This window comes from Pleurodeles waltl, chromosome 12, assembly GCF_031143425.1.
Source record: "Pleurodeles waltl isolate 20211129_DDA chromosome 12, aPleWal1.hap1.20221129, whole genome shotgun sequence".
Taxonomy (NCBI): domain Eukaryota; kingdom Metazoa; phylum Chordata; class Amphibia; order Caudata; family Salamandridae; genus Pleurodeles; species Pleurodeles waltl.
Window position 1 is genome coordinate 534,105,737 of NC_090451.1, and position 20,146 is coordinate 534,125,882.

General features: G+C 46.2%; 1 protein-coding gene across 1 annotated transcript in view; it reads left to right on the forward strand.

The window, feature by feature from the left end:
* Nucleotides 1-20,146, forward strand: part of AARS1 (alanyl-tRNA synthetase 1) — a 328,287-nt gene that overhangs the window by 184,881 nt on the left and 123,260 nt on the right. Inside the window, exon 13 of the mRNA XM_069217537.1 lies at nucleotides 7,295-7,408. Coding sequence (XP_069073638.1) covers nucleotides 7,295-7,408 — 114 coding nt within the window. The remainder of the gene's footprint in view (nucleotides 1-7,294; nucleotides 7,409-20,146) is intronic.

The following is a 20,146-nucleotide window of genomic DNA, read 5'->3' on the forward strand; positions in this document are numbered from 1 at the left end:
TCTATCTACCGAAAACTCAAGCCATCCGCCAGTCTGATCAATTATTTGTAGCATTCGGCGGAACAAGAAAGGGGCACGCTGTGTCCAAACAGACTATACCAAGATGGATTGGCCTGGCAATTCAATTCTGCCATTCAAAAGCAGGAAAACCGCTCCACACCAAGGTGAGAGCCCACTCTACAAGATCGGTAGCCACTTCGGCTGCACTCTTTGCAGGTGTACCACTACATAGCATCTGTAGAGCAGCAACATGGTCCAGCCAACATAAATTTATGAGGCATTACTGTCTCGAGGAAACTAACAATGTCGATACAGCAGTGGGACAGGCAGTGCTGAGGCATCTATTTCGTTGAGGTGAGCCTCTTACACATCCCACCACCACACTCAAGGTATGTTTGATATTGGTTCTTAGTCTAGTTAATATCTAATTTTATATCACAGTGTGTTTTACTCTAATGATGTGCTTCAGATTATTTGCTTTGTTATATTGTGTTAACATGTCGTAGACCTCAAAACAATAACAAAACAGATTGTGTCAAAACTTTCTGCCACACAGCTTTTCTATTGAGTTATCTAGGGATATATATATATATATATAGATAGATAGATAGATAGATATACGTGGATGTATAAAGCTGAACTAATGTGACTCACATCACTTATAAAATTACGATAAAATTACAGTCAGTGTAATTCACTAATTAAGAAGACATTACTGCTCGTTATTCTGATTCAAGCATGTGTATCTATGAAAGATCCAATACTGGAGAAGAAAATTAGTTACTTACCTGTAACTACAGTTCTCCAGTATTGGTATCTTTCATAGATTCACATGCGACCCACCCTCCTCCCCTCAGAGTATCCCCTATTATGCAGATAATAAACTTCACACTCCTACTAGAAAATCTGAGGGAATTCAGCCTCTGTTGGGAGTGTTTGGGAGGGGCTGAATCCTGATTGGTTGATACGGAAGTTTGGGTCTTTTCACAAAACAAAGTGGATAGACTGAAAAATGCACTATGAGGCCTACTGGTTTTACTTTTACTGACTTACTGCTTTATGTATAAGTTTACCGTGAGGCTCCCACCTCGACGATGGGGATGATTCAAGCATGTGAATCTGTGAAAGATACCAATACTGGAGAACTGCAGTTACAGGTAAGTAACTAATTTTCTTCTGTGTTCATGTGATAACAACTCCACCCAGACAATGCTGTACTTTGTGTTTTTGTGGACGTTTCAAGCTACCTTGTGACCATCACCTTAAGTCCCTGCTACGAGCACTGCAATTTGATAACTGTGGAGCTACTTTCATATATCTACAGATGCTGCCTTCAGGTGTATGAAAAATGTCCTGACAGTTGTAAAGGAAAGTTTCAATTCTATTAAGGGCTTGGAGGTGAGGATTATGCCACCCTTTTTTCACTTATTCCAATAGCAGCCATATAAAGTAACTATACAAACTACATTTCCGATCATCCATGGATAAACAACAAAACTCACAACAGTAACACATTGTCCATTCAGGTCTCAGCATGACCCTTTTGAGTCCCCGACCTCCTGTTCTCGTCCTCTTTCTTCCTGTGAACAAAGCCGACGATGGAACACCTCACTCATTCTTGGACGACTCCGATCCTGCAAGAATCCATAACACGAAATTCAAACCAGAACCTCAGGCCAACCAATAAATATTTAAATGCACATTAACACAGAACACTTGAAGGAAACTATCATTTGCAATGCAACTTGGTTTATAGCACCATTATGTAATTTGATCAAAACTTATTATTTATTACTTGCACCATTAACTGAACCTCTGATATTGCTGGGCAGGCAAAGATTACAGAGCAAACGAGTGGGCTACTCCTCGCCTCTGTGTCCTTAATAGAATTGAAACTTTCCTTTACGATCGCTCGGAAATTTTTCATTCTGTGTCAGGACCTGGCCAGTTTAAAGCTTGTCTACTACCAGGGTCGCAGTGGAGGAAACTGGTTTGAAATAAAACCTCCTAAATGTTGAACCCGAAGACCAGTCCGCAGTAGTCATAATATCCTCCAAGCGAGACCAAAGAGCGAATGCTTTTGACCCCTTAGACGGTCCTTTGGAAAGAGCTCCAAACACCTTTGTGCCAATACCTGCCCAACGCACCCAACGTGCAGCGGTGGGGGAGGAGACGGCCTTAAGTGGTTTACAAAGAGCAGTGAGCAGCTGCCGTTCTCCATGGGGCTAAAGTCTTCGGTCATTGACTTGTACTGTTCAACACAACGAACAACACACAGTTTTTGGAGAACCTGGGAAGGTAGAATGTGAGATGAGTCTAGAATTGCACTTCATCCTACAGGAACACATGAAAAGATACCCCCCCTTAGGAGTAAATGGCATTTGGTAATGTGCAAAGCCCGGACATCAGGGACCCAGCGACAAAAAAACAAACATAGTGATGTTGCCAACTTCACATACAACTGTTTCCTTGAAAGGTATTTGTTCCGAGGTCAAGAGAGGAAGAGATTTGACCCTTTGTTGACATCTCAAAGAATTAATATCTCGGCTGCAGAGGAAGAGACAATCTGTTGCCCCTGAGAAGCTTCCACACCAACGGATGTTCACCCACTGGACAGCCCCCCACGTGGGTATGTTCTGTGGTAATCATGGATCGAAAAGTGTTGACCGACTTATAGGTCAACCTTTCCGCCACCAGCGAGGTCAGCAAGTTCAAGATGTGGACGTCCGTCCCCACGGGATCCAAACTTAGTTGCTGACACCAACCCAACCACTGAGACCAGGTGTAGCATTATCATTTCAATGTATTCCCCACCCACGCTGGAGGAGGGCCGCGTGACTTGTAATCCCCCACGGTATTAGAGGGAGGGACCTGTTAACCTACTGGTGGAGATTCACTGAGGGATCCTTGAGGACAGTTCCTGGGCTAGACGGATTGGAAAATCCCACAAATGTTCCAGAAGAACCAAAAACCAGACTTGCGACTTCGAAATCTGGATTACTACCTCCAGGTCTGCCTGCTGCCGGCATGTCTGCTCCATGAGTACCATTATCATCCTGAATGGAGGGAAGGCTTAGCCCGTCTCCTTGGACCAGTCTTGGAGAAATGCATTGGTCGCTGTTGCGTAAGGATCCGGTCTCCAGCTGAAGTATTGTGGAAGTTCATGGTCCAGCTGGGGCGTAAAGAGATCAATCGTGAAAGGACCTCATCGGCCTGATAGGGCCTGAAACACCTCCAGAATCAGTTTCCACAGGCTTGTATCTTTGGGATGGTGAGACTGCCAATCTGCCACTTGGTTGGCAAACCCCAAAAATGTTCCGCCACCACCAACACATGGTACTCGCAGCAGTGCTCCCAGAAACCCTTTGCAAAATCCAACAGAGCTCTGGATTGTGTGTCTCCCAGATGGTTGATGTAGTGGACTGCTGCTACATTGTTAATTTTGAGAAGCACACAGCATTGGACACGTTCTCTCGTCCAACATTTTCACAGTGAAAGAGCCCGCCATCAACTCTAGGCAATTGATGTGCAGGACCTGCTTTGAGGTGGACCATCCGCTTCCAGTGGTAAACTCCCCCACAACCCAGAGCCACTGCCGTCAGACTCTGTCACTGTCTGGCTGAGAACTGATATGTTCCAGGCCTCCATGTGTGTGATCTACCACTGCAGCTCGTCTTTGGCTGCGTTCGAGAGGGGAACATGTTGGGAGTATGTGTGCCATGACTCAGATGTGCCAATTTCAGGTACTGCAGGGCCTGTAAGTGAAGAGGGCCCATAAAAAATATTGCCTGGATAGAGGACAGAAGACTGTCTACTCTGGCGATTTGGTGGATAGAATTAGAGGGATTTACCTGGGTCCTGCTCACTTCGTATCATATTTTGGCTATTTTTCATGAAGAGAGACTCAAAGTCGATTTCACAGAGTTAATCACAAACCCCAGGAAGATCAGAGATTGTGATGTGATCAGGGCTGACTTCTCTCGATTTATGATAAACCCGAGGGACTGTAGGAGATTTTCTGCGCTCCTCAGGTGCAAATTCAGAGCTTGAGGGCACTGGACCATGACAATTATATTGTCCAAATATACTATAACCTTAGAACCCGCCGTAGCGGGCTCTACCGGCTATTAAAGGCCTGCTCCCGCATTGGGAAAGGGCCTTTAATAGCTGGTAGAGCCTGCTAGGCCGGGTTCTAAGGCTATTAGAACATTCTGCCACTCAGGGCAGAATGTTCTATTAAATAAAACAAATTGCTCACGGAGCCCGAGGGGATTGAAATCCCCTCGGGCTCCGTGAGGCTTTGTTCACAGCTGTTGCTGTGAACAAAGCGAACATTGGAATGTTGACGCTGCGGGCTTTTACTGGCCAGTAAAAGCCCGCAGCACGCCATTGTTTTCAATGGAGCTGCCAAGCTTCCAATGTTCTAATATCATGCGGACCCCAAATGCCCTTAGATAGTCAACTACCAGTTTGAGCACCTTGGTGAAGCACCACAGAGTGGAGGAGAGGCTGAAATGCTGCAAATTGAATTTGAAGGTCTGGGACCCCTAATGGAAGTGTAAGAACTGACAGTGTGGCAGAATACCGGGATCGTCAGGTTCACATCCTTCAGATCCAGAAGCACCAGCCAGTCGTTTGGTCAGAGAAGGTCTCGGAGGAGATGAATGCCCTCTATCTTGAAGTGGCGATAAACCAGCCACTTTGAGCTCCTGGAGATTGATGACCAGGTGTTGCCTACCTATCTGTCTTCTCTACAAGGAAACGTTTGCTGAAGTTCCTGAATCTCCACCCAGATAAGGGCTGCCTCCCTTCCCGACAAGGTGATTGGTCGAGGAGGTAAAGGCTGAAAGGGGGAGCCATAGAAGACTATATGGAAGATCTGTACTGTTTGCAGAACCCAAAGCATCTGTTGTAAGAGTCCTCCAAGCATGTGCGAAATGTGCCATCATGCTCCTTAAATGCTTGTGAGAAATCAACTGAAGGCTCACCATGAATGTTGGCAGAGGAGCCCCCTCCTCGGGAACCGCTCTGGGATCCTCTGTCTCTTAGATATCCCCTGGTGGGGTAGAATACTCGGAAGCAAATTGGGGTCCTGCCACTGCCCCCTCCTCAAGGGCTGACCTCTACTAGGGCCCTATGGCAGCGGGTGGCTGCCCGAGGCCCCCTACCACGGCCGGGCCCAGCAAATACCCAGGCGGTAAAAATGCACTTGATTGACGATTGCGCTTATCAAGCGAGTTAAAGTTGGAGACCAATTTTCCAAGCTCTTTGATGAAAGATGCACCAAAGAGCCTGACTTGCGCTACCTGCAGCTCCTCTGAGGTCACTAAATTCCCTAGTTTAGGGTCCGCTTTGATCTGTAGAGATGACGCAGTTAGTATTCCCCTAAAAGTCGTCACAAGGTGATTTCTTGGAATTCCCTGCAGGCTGGGGGTTGGGAGTAAAGCATGGCCCAGGAAGGCCTTCTTGAGTCCGGCAAAGGCTTCCAGATCTACCCCAGGGGCCTGCGGGCGCATTCACTGGTAACCAGGTTTCGCAGGCAGCCTCGGAGGTAGGGGGGCCGAAGGCCCACATAGTTCTTCCCTCGAAGGAAGGGGTTGTAGGCTGTTGTGTGCATATGCCAGTAATTTATTCTCCAAAGGCTACCGCGTCGGAGACTGCCCTGTGGATAGAGGCATCCACGGCCTCACAAAAATCGCTCGACACCTGGAAGTAGGCTACCTCCTCTTCCTCAGTGCAGGAGATCCTCACACTAATCCATGTTACCCAGATAGTGGTGGTAAATAGCTACCAAGGGAGGCGAAAGTACAGAGGGCAATATTGGTCTGGGGGAACCCAGGCGAAAAAAGGCAGCCAAACTACACTTTTTCAAAGGCAATACACTTCAAAGGACACAATGTGGCCTTGGTTCAACCGGCCAATTACTACAGCCTGGGTGGTTGTGTCCTGACTTAAGCAGCAGCACTGCCGTAAGAAAGGTGATAATGAAGACCCATGTGGGCGTTCAGAGTCCAGGCCGTGTGAGGCACCTTGATTAAACGACCAGAGAAACGCTTGGCTATGTCACTTAAGTCACCGAAAGAGTTGCCCAGTCGCGCACCAGTGAAAGAAGTGCTCGCGTATGACAGATGCGACGTTAATATGCGTGCCCTCTAGCAGTCGGAAGACCACTGAACTTCGGCCCTCGCGGCTCCGAATATTAAAGTAGCGTCCGCAAAAGGCGTGACGGAGCGTTCCAGCAGCCGCAGCAAAGCTTAAATAGGAAAATACACACCAGTACAATAAACAAAATATGGCGTTTAATGTCCAAAAGTAGAAAAGCACACGTTACAAAGAGGGGGTCGAGGTCCCCGACTTCTCTTTGGCTGCAGCAGCAGAGAAATAGAACAAGCACAGGCGGATGTGGTCTCGATAGGGTCTTTCAGAGCCCTGATTGGACAATATGTTGCTGTTGTGTTTTTTGTTATTTCCCCATGAATAATGGGAAATGCAGTTTGTACATTTACTGAATATGGTTGCTATTGGAATAAATGAAGAAAGTGGGTTGTGACATAGTGTTATCTTCGCTGTGATTTGCCATGTTTTAAGCACCTAAACGGGAAACATGTTTGTTAAATGTAATTTATTTTTACAATAGATCATTATGAACTATACATTGCAAAATTGTATTGTTGTTTTTGTTTCGTGGCTTTTTACAGACAAATAAGCTAATATGAGTGACTGACTGTGGAACTCACCTCACAGAACCCTCAGGGTAGAATCAATCTACGCTCGTTTCATGAATGGCCTGAAAACTGAACTTTTACGGTTACAGCTTGCTTATTAATTAACTTCACATCCTGCAGGTGGGACTGGGACCCTCCCATCACCAGTTAAACTCTGTCTCCCTCATTCCTTCACATCGCAGATACATAGCTTCCAGAAGTAGTGATTTATAAAAACTCTAAACAAAAATTAGGATTCGTTTTTTTAGTGAGCCAGTTCTCAGGATATGATCCACACATAAAGAAATACGTTTTCAGTTGCCAGGAGTGCTCAAAGATGCCTTTTGCACAGGTAACGTGTAGCCAATGAGGTCACTGGTGTTCAGGGACACTCAGAAGACAAATCTGTGTACACCTTTCTATGTATGCACAAAAGGCCTGGTGTGTCTGATCATATAAATCTACTGAGAAGAACTTCGTGTTTGAAAAATTAAACATAAATATCAACCATTTCCAGGAAACAGTATGGATTGAGAGGGCTTGAAGCCTCATATCTGGAGCTCAGCTAATCTTCTTTTGATGTTTTTCAGAAAACGGAATTCTCAGTGAAAAATGTCCAGGTCCGTGGTGGCTATATTCTCCACATGGGCACCGTGTATGGCACCTTGCGTGTTGGGGACAGTGTTCGCCTGTACATCGACGAGGTGAGTAATGTACTTAAGAGCATTGCGCCTTTAGCCAACAGTGTCGTGCTTTGAGAATTTAATATTGCATGGCTGATAGATCATCATCATCCTAAACACCCACTGCCATGCACTTGCTGCAAATTTATTTTTTAACTTCCTCTTGCCCATTCAGAAGCATCTACTTCATCCCTTTCGCAGTCGCTTATGCACCCCTTCCAGTTAAATGTGCATTCTGTGGATTTTAACCCTGCAGTGGTGCCAAAACTATTCTTATTTCTGCATGTTTCTCCTCTCAAAGCCCAGCAATTATTTACAGTGCTCCCAGCAACTCACCACTGCAGATTTCTTTTTTTGTTTATTCCTAGTATCCTCCTATTTTCTTCTTTTACCTTGATTATGCTGCAGTCATCGTTCTAGCACTCACTTACCCTAGTCACGGTTCAGATATGTTGTAGTTGTCTCTGACTACTGGTTATGTATTATCCCCACCTTTCTTTTTTTGTTCCATGAGCAGGTGCGGTTCAAAACTATGTTCTTTCGATAAAGTTTGTTATTTTATTAGGACTTTTTAAAATGAATTTGTTTTTTGGCTTTGTTAGAAATGGGGTCTTTAGATGGCAGTAGTTTGCACCCTGTCCAAGTAGGGACGCTCACTCTCCGCCGCGTAAGGGAGTCACACAGCTAAGATAACCCCAGCTTCACCCCCTCAGTAGCCTGGCAGGAGCAGTCAGGCTTGTCTCAGAGGCAATGTGTAAAGTATTTACACACAGCACATAACACACTTCACACTGACAACACACCAGTTAGGAAATAATACACAAGTAAAGATACCACTTTTTAAAAGTTGAAATGAGTCTTAATTCATAGGAACCAATTATTGTATCTTTTTAGCACAAAGTACCTGGGATGCGTTAAAAACAAAGATGATGTGGTCCAAAGGGGAGGGAGGCGCTGAAAAGCAAAGTGGGGGGTGATGGGTTGATTCTTTCCTCGCAGTAGAGGCAATGCGTTGGTTCCTTACTGGCAGGGGAGGTGATGTGTCGATTCTTTCCTCTTAAGAAAGGCGTTGCGTTGATTTCTGGACATGCAGCCTCTGTTCCTTACTGTGATGCAGGATCGATGAGAAATTTATGTCCCATGGACGATGCGTCAAAAATCCAGATGCCTTGTGTTGATGGAGCCATGGTGAAACTGACGCTGCATTGATTCTGCAGCCGCAAGACAGGCGCTGCGTCAATTCTCCAGCCGCGGACAGGCGCTTTGTCTTTTTTTTATATATATATATATATATATATATATTAATTTTTTCCCCCCACCACACCACGTTGGTGAGTGGATTTTCTCCATCAGGTCACCAGTCTTCACTTCCAAGGGCCCAGTGACTGGAGTTTGCACCACTTGGCAAGTCAGGGCTCTCATCAGACGAGCCCAGGCACTGGCAGATGAAGTCTTTGAATTCCTGAGATTTCTTAACAGGAGGCAAGTTCTGTTTTAGCCCTTGGAAAACATTGGAAAGCAGGATGTAGAAAGCATAGCCCAGTCCTTTCACTCCCAGACAGAAGCAGTAGGCCAGCACAACAAAGCAGCAGGCAGAGTGGCAGTCCATGCTACAGCATCCAGCTCTTCTTCCTAGCAGAATGTCCTCAGTCCAGCAGTGTTCATTTGTGGGGTCAGAGGTCCAGTACTAATTCTCATGTCTGTCTTTGAAGTAGGCAAACGTCAAAGAGAAGTCTTTGTAGTGTACCAGACCCTGTCTTTTCTGCCCTGGCCCCAGACACATTCAAGGGGGTTGTAGACTGCTTTAAGGACCGGCACAGCCCTATTCAGGTGCAAGGGTCAGCTCCTCCCACCACTCTATCTCAGCAAGACCCAACAGGATATGCAGGACACACCTCAGCTCCCTTTGTGTGACTGTTTCGAGTGAATTCAGAAACAGCCCCACTGTCACCTTGACCCAGACGTGTATTCCACAGCCAGGCAGAGTCACAGAATGGTTATGCAAGAAAGTGCCCAGTTTCTAAAAGTGACATTTTCAAACTACCATACCAACATCACCAAAAGATGTATTTTAAATTGTAAGTTCAGAGACCCCAAACTTCATATATTCTATCTTCTGCTCCCAATGGTAAATTACAATTAAAATATATTTCAAGGTAACCCCTAAGTTACCCTTATGGGAAAGATAGTCCTTCCAATGGTGAAAAACGAATTTAGCAGTATTTCACTACACAGGCTTTACAATCAGTTTCCTGAAATCTCACCTTCGGCCAGCACAAATTCAACCATATCTAGGAGCAATTCTGAACACCTAGTCAACATTAGCCTACCCAAATACACGAGTTCAAGCGTTCCACGTCCTCCTATCCCAATTATAATTCAATCAAACTTACACAGTAAGATTTATCATGAAGTTACTGGGGATGATGGCATTATGCATAGCAAGAGTCACCAATGCATGTCTTAACATGAGATCCCCTACAACAAAATGGTCTTAGGCTCAGGGTCAACTTCACAATCTAATGTTGGACTGCCAGACTTACAACTTTCTGCAATGGTGCAATAACACCAACGTATCAAAGGGGTGGCCATTTCAGGACCCAGTGCCTCAGACAATAATCACAACAGATGCATCAATGACAGGTTGGGGAGCCCATCTCAACAGTCTTACAATTCAGGGAGAATGGGACTCAATCCAGCAGACATACCACACAAATCACTTGGAATTGCTGGCAGTGTTCGTAGCAATCAAAGCATTCCAAACACAAATCACATACAAAACAGTGTTGATAAGGACAGACAACATGACAGCGATGTATTTGCAAAAACAGGGGGGCACGCATTCATCCCAGTTGACCCTTCTAGCACAAACAATTTGGAAATTGGCAATTCACAATCGTATTCAACTATTAGCAGAGTATTTCCCAGGGATACACAACCAACTAGCAGACCTCTTAAGCAGGACGCAGCAACAAATACACAAATGGGAGATTCACCCACAAGTAATTCAACAATATTTTCACATGTGGGGAACACCAAACATAGATCTCTTCACAACAAGCGAAAAACGCAAAATGCCCAAACTTCGCGTGCAGGTAACTGCACCCTGAATCAAAGGGCAATGCTCTATGGATCAATTGGTCAGGGATATTTGCTTATGCTCTTCCCCCTCTCCCACTAATTCCATTTCTGGTCAGCAAGATGCGTCACGCTTCTCTCACTATGATACTTATTGCTCCCACGTGGGCACGTCAACACTGGTACACAACACTGTTGGATTTGTCAGTAGTACCACATCACAAGCTTCCAAACAGACCAGACCTGTTAACTCGGAACAGAGGTCAAATCAGGCATCCCAATCCCAGTGTGCTAAACCTTGCAATTTGGCTCCTGAAGTCATACACTAGAATTTGGATATTGTATGGACATTCTAAAAGAAGCATGCACACCTACAACTAGACAGTGCTATGCAGCTAAATGGAAACGTTTTGTATATTACTGTCAACCTAAAAACATTGATCCACTCAAAGCATCAGTACAGGATATTGTTTATTTGCTTCACTTACAGAGAGCAAATCAAGGGCCAGATGTATCAAAGGGTTTTACCCATTCTGTGTCAATGGAAAATGCTTTGGTACATATGGCCCCTAGCGTAGTCATCTATTAAAATTCATTTAACAGCAATATCGGCTTACCTCCAAAACAAGACAACATAATTCTCTGTTCTGAATACCTGTCATAAAAGCTTTTATGGAGGGCCTTAAGAGTTATTCCACCTAGAACTCTGCCAGCTCCTGTCTGGAATCTCAATATCGTACTCGCAAGACTTATGGCTCCAACATTTGAACCTGTGTATTCTTGTGCTCTTCAATTTCTCACATGGAAGGTTGCTTTCTTGGTAGCAATTACTTCCTTAAGAAGAGTAAGTGAATTTCAAGCATTTACTTTACAAGAACCCTTCTTCCAAGTACGCAAAGTAGTACTTCGGACAAATCCAACTTTAGGTAAAAAGTGGTTTCACCCTTTCATATTAAATTGCCAGTCTTCTTTTCACAACCAGATTCTATTGCTTAAAGAGCTCTCCACACCCTTAATCTCAAAAGAGCTCCAAAGTATTACGTAGACAGAACTAAAGACTTTAGAAAAAAATAAACAACATTTTGTTGCTTTTCAACAACCCCATAAAGGTAATCCTATTTCAAATCAAGGATTAGCTAGATGGATTGTAAAATATATTCAGACTTTCTATCTCAAAGCGAAAAGGCATCTATGAGTAACTCCAAAAGCACATTCCAGTAGAAAAAAGGGTGCCTCAATGGCATTCTTAGGAAATATACCAATGGCAGACATATGCAAAGCAGACACATGGTCCACACCACACACATTTACTAAACACTACTGTGTGGATGTTTTATCTCGACACAAAGCAAATGTTGGTCCAGCAGTGCTTAAAACACTATTTCAAACTACTTCAACTCCTACAGGCTAACCACCGCTTACTCAGGAGGAGAACTGCCTTTCAGTCTATGCACAGCATATGTATCTGCAGCTACACATGCCATTGAACGGAAAATGTCACCTACCCAGTGTACATCTGTTCGTGGCAAGTAGTGCTGCAGATTCACATGCCCCCCTCCCTCCTCCACGGAAGCCTGTAGTCGTTGTAGTACTTCATTATGTAAATATGTATGTACATTGCATGGACATCTTCTTTACTTTCTATATATATTTGTACATACACAATTCTTCACTCCTTACTTCACCCCCATGCGGAAAAACAATCTAACAAAGGAGTCGATGCCCATGCGCCCTATCACCGAGAGGAGGAGTCACTCGATCCTCTGACTCGAAAAAAAGGCTTTTTTGAAGAAAAACAACTTGTAACACTCCGAGCCCAACACTCGTTGGCGATAATTAGCATTGCACCAACGAGCATTGACAAGAATTAGATAAAATAGTGACAGCCCTAGGGGAGGGCCAAGCCCTATACTAAGAAAGTGGAATGCAAAGTGAAGTCCCCCCACCTAATGATATGGAGTTGCTGGAGGGGAGCTGGAAGAACTAGGAAACTCAAGAAGTGAGTACCTGAGTGACCCCCAGCGACCAGGAGAGCAGTGGTAAGTACCTGGTCTCCCGTAGGACAAACAGGAGGACTTGGAAAAAAGATTGTACAAGAACAGGACCAGACTAGAAGAAACCAAAGGTGGATTCCGGTAGAAGAGGACCTGCAAAAGAAGGGGATGGAGTCCACTCCACGATAGTGTCCAGTGGGGGCAAAAGCCACTACCCACCCATCTGTAGATGATCTGGGTCAGTGGGGAAAGAAGACCAGCTGTGGAGACCTCGAACTGCAGAAGAGTCCTTCAAGCGGTGCAGATGGTGTCCCATGTTGGTGGTTGGGTCGTGGATGGTTAGTGGTGTTGGAGAACCACCAACAAGCCTCAGAAAATGCAAGAGGAGCAAAAGAAGAGTTGCAAGGCTGAAGAGGACCAGCAAGGTCCAGGGGACTCAACCCTTGGAGGGGAGTCCGAGGTGACCCTTGGCAGTCAGGAGAGCTAACAGAACTAGTTGTTGCCCCCACAGGCAACCCACTGGCAGCAGGCACAGTAAGTCGCAGTGAGGTCCAATCAGCACACCTGGAGAGGATTCCCACGTCGCTGGCGCAGACTGGGCTTGGAAGGAAAGCGTGCTGGGGGCCAGGGCTACTCTGAGCCTGAAGATCCCTTGGATCAAGCGAAAACAAGCCTTGGTAGCTGCAAGAGTCGCGGTTCACAGGGGTACTGTCCTGCAAGGAGAGGCAAGGGCTCACCGTCTCCCAAGTTGGAAAGCTGGCAGAGAGGACCAAGGGGACCACTCCAGACCACCACTTGTGATGCAGGATCCACGTGGTTCCAAAGGAGAGCAGATCCACACAGCTGGACGACGTTACAGTTGATGCCTGCAGATGCAGCCGATTGACTCCTTCACTCCTAGGGATATTCCTTCTTGCTTCTTGGTGCAGGCAGAAGTCTTGCCGACCTCAGAGGATGCAAAGCGGGGAAATGTTGCAGTTGCTCAAAGGATCCAGAGAAACAATGTTGTACAGCGAGGTCTTCGTAGAAGTTGCAGACTTGTTGGTTCCTGACGGGTCCATTTGCCGTTCCAGGGGCCAGAAGTATAAGTAAACGATGCAGAGGAGTCCTGGTGGAGTCTTTCACGTCGAATTTGGGTACCCACAAGGGAGTCCCTTAATAGCCCTAAAAGGGGGTTTGGTCACCTAGCAGGGTGACTACCTATCTGGATGGGTCTCTGACGTCTCCACCTGAACACTCAGATGCTCCCAGGGACCTCTGCACATATTGATTTCAAAATGGCAGAATCGAGTGGCCTCCTAGAGGAGCTCTGGGCACCACCTGGGGTGGTGATGGACAGGGGAGTGGTCACTCTCCCTTCCTGTGTCCATTTTTGCGCCAGAGCAGGGATCGGGGGTCACTGAGCTGGTGCAACCTAGTTTATGCAAGGAAAGCAAACTGGTGGCCCTCCCAAAACTTGTAACCCCTATTTTCAAGGGGGAGGGTGTTGCTTCCCTCTCCCACAGGAAATCCTTTGTTCTACCTTCCCCTGCCTGAGCTGGTCAAGCAGCAGGATGGCAGGAACCTGTTTGAGGGGTGGCAGCAGCGCGGGCTGCCCAGACAACCCGAGAAGACTGGTAAGAGCAAAATTGGGGGTCCTCCGAGGAGCACCCAGAGGGCATGTACTCATACTACCAATACCTGCAAGAGCAATGGGGTATGATTATGGTACCAAACATGCCCAGGGTCGGAGTTACCATTATGTAGCTGTGCCCAGTACACGGGTAAATGGCTTCCCCGCACCTAAAAGTCCAGTGCAATGGAGGTGGGGTTCGTAGGGGCACCTCTGCTTATGCCGGGGTGCCCTCACACTCAGTGACCTGCACCCTTCCCTCTAGGCTAGGAGAGCCTACCATAGGGGTGATGTGCAGTGACCTGTGGTGAAAGGGTGCATGTACCTTTTCACGTAGGCTGCTATGGCAGGCCTGCAGACCCCATTTGCATGGGCTCCCATGGGTGGCACAGTACATGCTGCAGCCCATGGGGAACCTTTGGTGCCCCCATGCCCAGGGTACCTAGGTACAATATACTAGGGACTTACAGAGGGCACCAGTATGCCAGTTGTGGAGTGCACAAAAGTCCTAGGCAGCCAAATTCAGAGGGAGAGAGCACAATCACTGGGGTCCTGATTAGCAGGATCCCTGTAAAAACAGTCTGAGCACACTTATAAGAAAAATGTGGGGGTGACCATGTCCAAAAGGGGTACTTTCCTACACAACTCCCCTCCTCCTAAAATGAAAAGGAATGAGATTAACCTTTCACAAGAGAGTCTTCATTGTCTAAGTGGAAAAACCAGGAAAGACAATCTGCATTGGCAAGGTCAGTCCCTGGTCTGTGTTACACTGTAAAGTCCATACCCTGTAGGGAGATGGACCACCTCAACAGTTTAGTATTTTCCCCCTTTATTTGCATCAGCCATCTAAGAGATCTGTGGTCAGTTTGAACAATGAAGTGAGTACCAAACAAGTATAGTCTCAACTTCTTCAGGGACCAGACCACAGCAAATGCTTCCCTTTCAATGGCACTCCAACGCTGGTCCCTGGGGAGTAGCTTTCTGCTAATGAAAGGAGCAGGCTGGTCCTGGCCATCATTGTTGATTTGTGATAGGACCGGTCCAAGGCCATGCTTAGAAGCATCTGTCTGCACAATTAACTGGTAATCTGGAGCTTTTAGAATAGGTGCTGAACACAGTACCTCCTTCATGGTGTCAAAAGCGTTTTGACAATTCAATGCCAAGTTTACTTTCTTTAGTTTCTTCTTGGAGGTGAGTTCTGTGAGGGGTGCCACAGTAGTGCCATGCCCCTTCACAAACCTCCTGTAGTACCCAGTTAAGCTAAGGAATGCTTTGATCTGGGTTGTTAGAGCCTCCCAGTCCAGAATTGTCTGGCTCTTGGGTTGTAAAGGTTGAACTTGGCATCCACCCACAAGGTGGCCCAAGTTGTCTGGCACTTGCTTGGCTTGATAGTGAGGCCTACCTATTGCAGAGCCTCAAGGACCTTTCCTAGAAGGGTCAGGTGATTCTATTAAGTAGAGCAATAGACAGCAATATCATCTAGATATGCTGCACTGTAAGACTCCAAACCAGCAAGGAATTTGTTTACCAACCTTTGGAAGGTGGCAGGGGCATTCTTTAATCCAAATGGCATTACAGTGGATTGGTAATGGCCATCCAGGGTCCAGAAAGCTGTTTTCTTGTTGACTCCTGGGGCCAGGCCAATCTGCCTGTAGCCTGATGTTAAATCAAAAGTACTGAGAAATGTGGCTGCACCCAGCCTGTCACTTAGTTCATCAGCCCCTGTAATAGGATGAGCATCTGTCTTAGTAACAGCATTGAGGTCCCTGTAGGCCACACAAAACCTCAGCTCTGGTTTTCGTCCCTTGGAATGAGATTCAGGGACTAAGACCACTATGTTAACCCAGTGACTTTAAGAGGGTTTAATCACCCCAACTTCCAGCATCTTGCTTACTTCAGTTCTGGTAAATTTCCTTGACTTGATCAAACTGGTAATTCTACTCTTAATAGGCATACTGTTGCCAGTGTCCACATCCTGGGTACACCAGGTATTCTGCCAGGGGTCAAAGAAAAGAGCTCTGCATACTGCCTCAGGACTTGCCCGCAGTCAGCTTGCTGTTGGGCAGTGAAGGGTGTATGAAAAGCTGTTGCTGTTTTAGGCTTTCAAGAGTGGGACAGGTCCTGTGTCCCAGACAGAGATCTTCCCCTGCGTGTCCCCCTGGGCACAGGAGCTCTGCTGTGTAAAGCCCACGTTTGTGGGGTTCAGTTCCCTCGAGGGCTCACAGGTCTTCTCCCTGATTAGAGGTGACCTGAGCTTGTGTTTCTTCAGAAGTTGATTTCCCAGACTTCTTGCCTTTTCTCTTGGAGGGTCGGGACATTATTCCAGGCTCCAACACCTCTTTTTCATCCTAGTCTTTGCTCTGTGTCCTGGTTTTTACGCACACCCATTAAAGTAGTCTCAGCATGGCCGCATGGATTTTCATCTCTACCTCAGCCCATTCTAAGGTCTCCAGATTCCCTAACAGACATTCTACTGGAATTGCAGAGGACACAGCCTCCTTCTTTTGGGCAGTAACCCCTCCCAAGCCCAAGGTTACCATAGCCATGGGATGAAACTTGACAATGTTATCAGCACTGATAACTGGGTAAGTCTGTCCTGTTATGTATTGGTCTGGGAATATCAGTTTTTCAGTGACCATAGTGACACGTGCACCTGTATCCATCAGTAGATTATTGGGCCAGATAGCTAGGGTTGCTACATCCACCTCACCCTCTGCGATGAAAGTGGCTTCTGTGTGTAGTCTTACCTTGTCAGAGTCCACCAAGGATCCCATCTGGAGACTTACCATCCCAGCAGTAGCTGAGGGTGCACTAGAGGGGGGCTTTTTGGAACAGGAAGTGTCCCCGGTTTGGTGGCCATTGGCCTTACAATGGAAGCACCAAGCCTTCCTGGGATCTCAGTTCTTACCCTGGTACCCACCCTTTGATTGGTAAGAGTCCCAGGGCCTTAGTAGATTTTTGGGGGCCTTTAGAAGACTCTTTGGGTTTTCCCCTTTGTGCCCAGTGTCTTTCTCTTGGGGAGGGGGGTGTATTAGCAACCCTTTTCTTTTGGTTGTGCCCACCATGGGTGTTCCTGGACATTCTTGTTTTGACCCAGGGGTCTGCCTTCTTCCCCAAATTTTTCGGAGGTACAGTTACTCAACAGATGCTCCGTCATAATCAAACTATAGAGCCTTTCATAATCATGCACCTTGCTACCTTTCAACCAGCCTCCTAGTGTTTTGACTAAAAAGTGTACAAAATCTACGCAGGACTGACTTGAGGTTTCCGGAGTCTTCCTGAACCTAATTCTGTACTCCTCAGAAGTGAGTCCAGAGCCCTCACACTGGGTATCCTTCATGAGGTCATATGACTCAGTCTTTTCCTAACTCGGTGTAAGGAGTCTATCATTGCACTTGCCTGAGAAAAGCTCCCAAATCTCAAAGTAGAGAGCCCCATTGCATTGGCAGACTCGTCCTCATCTTACAAGCCCTCTCAAAGGCTATGAACCTTTTTGTGATGTGATATCACCCTCAACAATTTTGGGGCAATCCTTGGAGATTTTGGGATCAAAAGTTTCCTCTCTCTTCCTATTTATTCTGCTGCAGCAGCACATGGGATCTAACCCCATCTCAGCCCTTTCCTTTTTATATCCAAGATTTTGGCTTCAAGGGCTGCCCTTCCGGTTAGTATTTCACGAATAACTTCTTCACCCTCTAGCTCTTCTCTGTGCTTTGAGTGGCATGTCCTGCCCTCAGTTGAAGGAGGCACTCTGGGTACAGTCTTAGGGTAGATGTGAAGGGCACCTCATCACTTTCCCTACCAAGTTGTGGTGGACTACACCCGCTTTCATGATCACTGTCCACCTCACCCTTTGGGCTGATGACAGCACCCTATGTGATGTGGGTGGCTTCAAAAACCGCAAGAAGCTCCTGGAGCTGAGTTTTTATAGGGCGTGAGTCAGTTTTAATGTTGCTGGCCTTACAGAGGTTCCTGAGCTGCTTCATAATGAGCTACTGGTAAGGGTGTCATGTTGAGTTCCTGGACTCTCTCATCTGTGCCATAGGACCTTTTTAAAGTAGTTGGGACCTTTTTAGGAATCTACACAAAGATTCTAAACTGTTTTACAGGCCTAACTAATAAACCTTTTACATTTCTATCACAGTTAGACTGGGGGACTTCACACGGCCCTAACAGTTCGGATTAGAAGTTTCGTAGAATTGAAAAGATTGGACAAATATGTTTGGCGTGTTTGGCTGTAGACACACATGCTCTGAATACTTCAGCCATCTAGAGGTGGGTCATGGAGGTTGCAAATTGTTTTTGTTAGCAAAGTTTTTTGCGTCACAAGGAAGAATGACTCCTCGTCTTGCTGGCAATGCGCATCAACTCCATTTTCAGATTGTTTTAGTCTGCTGTCTGGTCTGGTCGTGTTCTCTTGGAGCTCTGACTCAAGACCACTTTTAGGCCTCTTCGGTTCGGTGAAACCTCTCCATAGGTATTGTTCAGCGGATGCAGTACTCTAGCCCTTTGCATTCCGGGACTGAAGAAATCTTATTTGATTCAAAGTTTTTCGATCGAGGCCCTTAGGGCCGCACCCTTCGGACATCCTTTCTCTCCATTCCAAATCTTGGAGAATGAAATCCTAATGGAACGGATGCTTTTTCCTTTCTGTCCGAAGTGTCACTCCAAATTTCCACTGGTCAGTCTTTTCGGTCGAAAAAGACTCTGCGAGATAAAAGAGCCTGCCATTAAGAAACGCAGAGGCAGGAAGTTGAGGAAACGCCAGACATTTTCAGACTTCACAACACCATGTTGTACACTGAACAAGAGCAGGAACTTCATGAAGCTTCAGCTGCTGAAGAGGAGGCCTTTTCCATTCAAGATTCAGACTGGGAAGCCGAAGTTGCTCTCGAAATGCAGGCAATCCCTCTTGGTCAACAAATAGTGAGTAAAAATCACCCTGCTCCAACCAAAAAACTCACAAGTATGGAAGCAAAGGCTGTTGAGCCACCACCGTTGCCTTCGGGCCATGGCAGGCATCGAAAAACTTTCTTGGACGCCCTGCCCTAAGTCTCTGCACCAAAACTAAAAAAACAAAACAGCCTCTTCCACACCAAACCAAACGTCGTCAGCTTTTGCAGCAAAAGCTTCCAGCACCAACTGTTTTGGCACCGACAACTTAGGCACAAAAAATCAAGTGCTTCGGCACTGGAAAAGATTGGACTTAATACAGTTCCGGAGTCTAAAACAATTCTTCAGAAAATGAAGCAACAGCTCCAAGAAAAGCAGTCACAGCTTCACATCCTAACTCAAATGGGGAGTTTTGGTCAAGGCTCACTACCGCTCCTACCACACTACAGCTTACTTTTGAGGAGGCCTTAGAAACAACTATGTGTCCAGTCAAACAGAGGAAGATGTTCAAGGACTTGGGTGAGACACAGTCATATACATCTTTACCACCAATCAATCCCCCACCACCCCAAACTCCTTCTCCACCACATTCTCAGGGTGACCCCCTTGATATCTCCCCACAGGGCTCACATCACTCTTTTCACAAACACCGAAAGCACAGAGGATGACTGTTCTTTTTCCATGCGGATACAGACCCTTGGTCGCGATACGATAGAGACAGTTCCACACCTCCAAACATTCCACCTCGCTCTCACAGAATCACATCATTCTCCTCAAGCAGGAAGTGCAGTCTTTACTAACAAAGGGTTCAGTAGAACCAGTTCCTATACAACATCAAGCCCAAAAAGGATGGATCCTGCAGACCCATTCTAGATCCCAGGGTTTTAAACCATTACAGCATATCAGAACATTTCCATATGGTCATAGTTCAAGATGTGCTACCTTTGCTACAGCAGGGTGACTTTTATCCACATTGGATCTAAAAGATGCCTACTTTAACATTCCTATGCACCCAGCACATTGCAAATATCTCAGTTGTCAGAAGGGGGCAGCATTACCAATTCAAAGCTCTCCCATTCGAGATCACCACAGCATAAAAGGTGTTTACAAAATGCTTAGCGGTGGTAGCAGCTCACCTTTGCAGGCAGAAAATTAATGTGTACCTGTATCTAGGCGACTGGC